Source organism: Penaeus monodon, chromosome 22 (genome assembly GCF_015228065.2).
Source record: "Penaeus monodon isolate SGIC_2016 chromosome 22, NSTDA_Pmon_1, whole genome shotgun sequence".
In the NCBI taxonomy this organism is placed as follows: domain Eukaryota; kingdom Metazoa; phylum Arthropoda; class Malacostraca; order Decapoda; family Penaeidae; genus Penaeus; species Penaeus monodon.
The window spans coordinates 31,800,367-31,802,554 of NC_051407.1; the positions used below are offsets into that span (position 1 = coordinate 31,800,367).

At 35.3% G+C, this 2,188-nt stretch overlaps 1 protein-coding gene across 1 annotated transcript in view; it reads right to left on the reverse strand.

Moving 5' to 3' along the window:
- Window positions 1-916, reverse strand: part of LOC119587413 — a 3,201-nt gene extending 2,285 nt beyond the window's left edge. The window contains exons 1-2 of the mRNA XM_037936151.1: window positions 377-916; window positions 73-158 (exon numbers count right to left, since the gene is read on the reverse strand). Of these exons, the coding sequence (XP_037792079.1) occupies window positions 73-158; window positions 377-916 (626 nt within the window). The remainder of the gene's footprint in view (window positions 1-72; window positions 159-376) is intronic.
- Window positions 917-2,188: the final 1,272 nt, after the last annotated feature.

Below are 2,188 nucleotides of genomic sequence, written 5' to 3' on the forward strand. Positions count from 1 at the left end.
GTACAATAATGGATCATTCAAATCGAATCTCTTTTTAACCTCCTCACACATTTTTATCATAAAATTCTGCACCTTTTTTTAACATACTCTACCATAGTAACATTTTTATAATATTTCTCCATTTGTAAAAATCTGTGAACAGCTGCACCTAAATATACCTGGTTTGTGGGAGAGTGGTTAGTACAATTACTTGGGTCAAAAGTTAAACTTTTTCAATTAAATATCCTTTGCAAAAATACTGTAAAGTTGTCTTATATAGTTTTTTGAATTTGAAAATGCACAGAGTAAATTGTGGGACTTTTTCTCTGGAACAAAAGATTCAAATGGTAAATGTTGGTAGAATAAAATTAAGAAAATGTAAACATAAAAATATTGCAGGGTCATTCATATCTCTAATAATGAGAGTTAGTGATGTGAGCTTTTCTTCCTCTACAATGCTTTTAAAGTACTCCTGCAATGCCTCCCATTGCTCCAACACCCTCTCAACCGCCTGATGTAATGAGAGCCAGCGGGTCTGTGAAGCGTGGAGAATTTTATGTGGTTTTAATTCAAATAATGTCTGGAACTGTTTAAATTCATACTTGCGTTTTGCACTGTGTGCAAAGTACGTGTATATGTGCCTAATCAAATCCTCACACTGCCTTGGGAGGGTCTTTGCAGCTTCAGAGGCACATAGATGTATAGAATGGCATATACACCTAAAGACCGAAAGTCCAGGCAAATTGGCTCTCAATCTGCTGGACAAAGAGTTATGCTCTCCCATGATGTTGGATGCCCCATCTGCAGCAAATCCTATAAAATTGTAAAGGGGAATTTCACGGGAATTAAGGGTGTTCATCAACATATGGTAGAGTGCCTCTCCACTTGAGCCAACATTTTTATCTTTATCTCCATAAATGTCGATCAAGTCCAACATTCTTGTTTTCAATTTACCTTCTTCCAAATCAAAAAACTTTACCAGTACAGTTAAGCATTTTGTTGTGCTGACATCAGTCGACTCATCAATGATTATTGAAAATTTGTATTTTCTTAGTTTTAAAACTAAATCATCAGCGATGCACGTACCCAGATTTAGTTCTTTTCAAGTGCAATCCTTGGGCTATGACGGAGTCAGGGAACATTGCCTTACACAGATCTGTCAGATGGTCAGCTATCAGGAAAGGAAGGTTATGTTCGGCATGGAAGCAAATCATCATTATCGTAGCCAATTTAATTTGATCCCCAACATTAACATTGTCGGCCTGGGCGTCATTTTCGTCGGATGTATTCGTTTCATGGCTTCGGGATTTCTGAAAGAAATGGAAATGTGTGAGAATTCTACTTTTAATTAGGCATTATATACACAATTTTCTATATGTACGAATTTTGAACGTTAAACTTGTTTAATTGAAAAAGTATACATAGATTTGTTATCAACATATACCAATATATTTATATATACTGTGTTATCTTACCATATGTCGCCTGATTGTAGTGAGTTCTGCATTTAGGTTTTTTTGGCATTTGCTACAGTAGGCTTTTGTAGGATTGCCGTCAATCCTGTTCAACCAAGGTTTATGATCGTGGTTCAGCAGCCACTCATCCCTAAGTTTACGCTTTGACATCGCAACCTAGAGAAACAGAACAACAATATACATTAGTTTTAGGTGAAAATCACATTCTCCTTAACTGAAGTAAATTTTCTGTCATACTTAGGGGGACACTGAGACAATTTCAAAAATATCACATGACACATATAAACACACAAAACTGTATTTTATGTCATTAACACTCACCAGGTTTGAGTCGAAGTCGAAAGTAAAATTTGCCGAAGTAAGCAGGTAGCCTTTTGGGAGAATTGGAGGTTCACAAGCAGAGTACAGCATAAGAAGTGGTGGATGCTTTGTGTGGTTTTGAGAGACCTGTCATCTTTTACCACAGCTTCGTTCTTTCTTAATGTAATTTAACATATCACCGTAGTATCGGAAATAATCATTGCAAAATAAGCTTTAGATATTTTTACAAAACTTAATGTATGAAATTTAAAGGAAAATTTGGTTTTCAATTAGAAAAAATATATCAAACGAAGACACGTAGTCATGTTCCACGTCACTTATTTTATGTAAAATATTTTTAAAGCCAGACTGCATATTTAAACATGGATGCATGTTTTCGAATGCCAAGTGAGTGTGTATATTCTTAATCAATG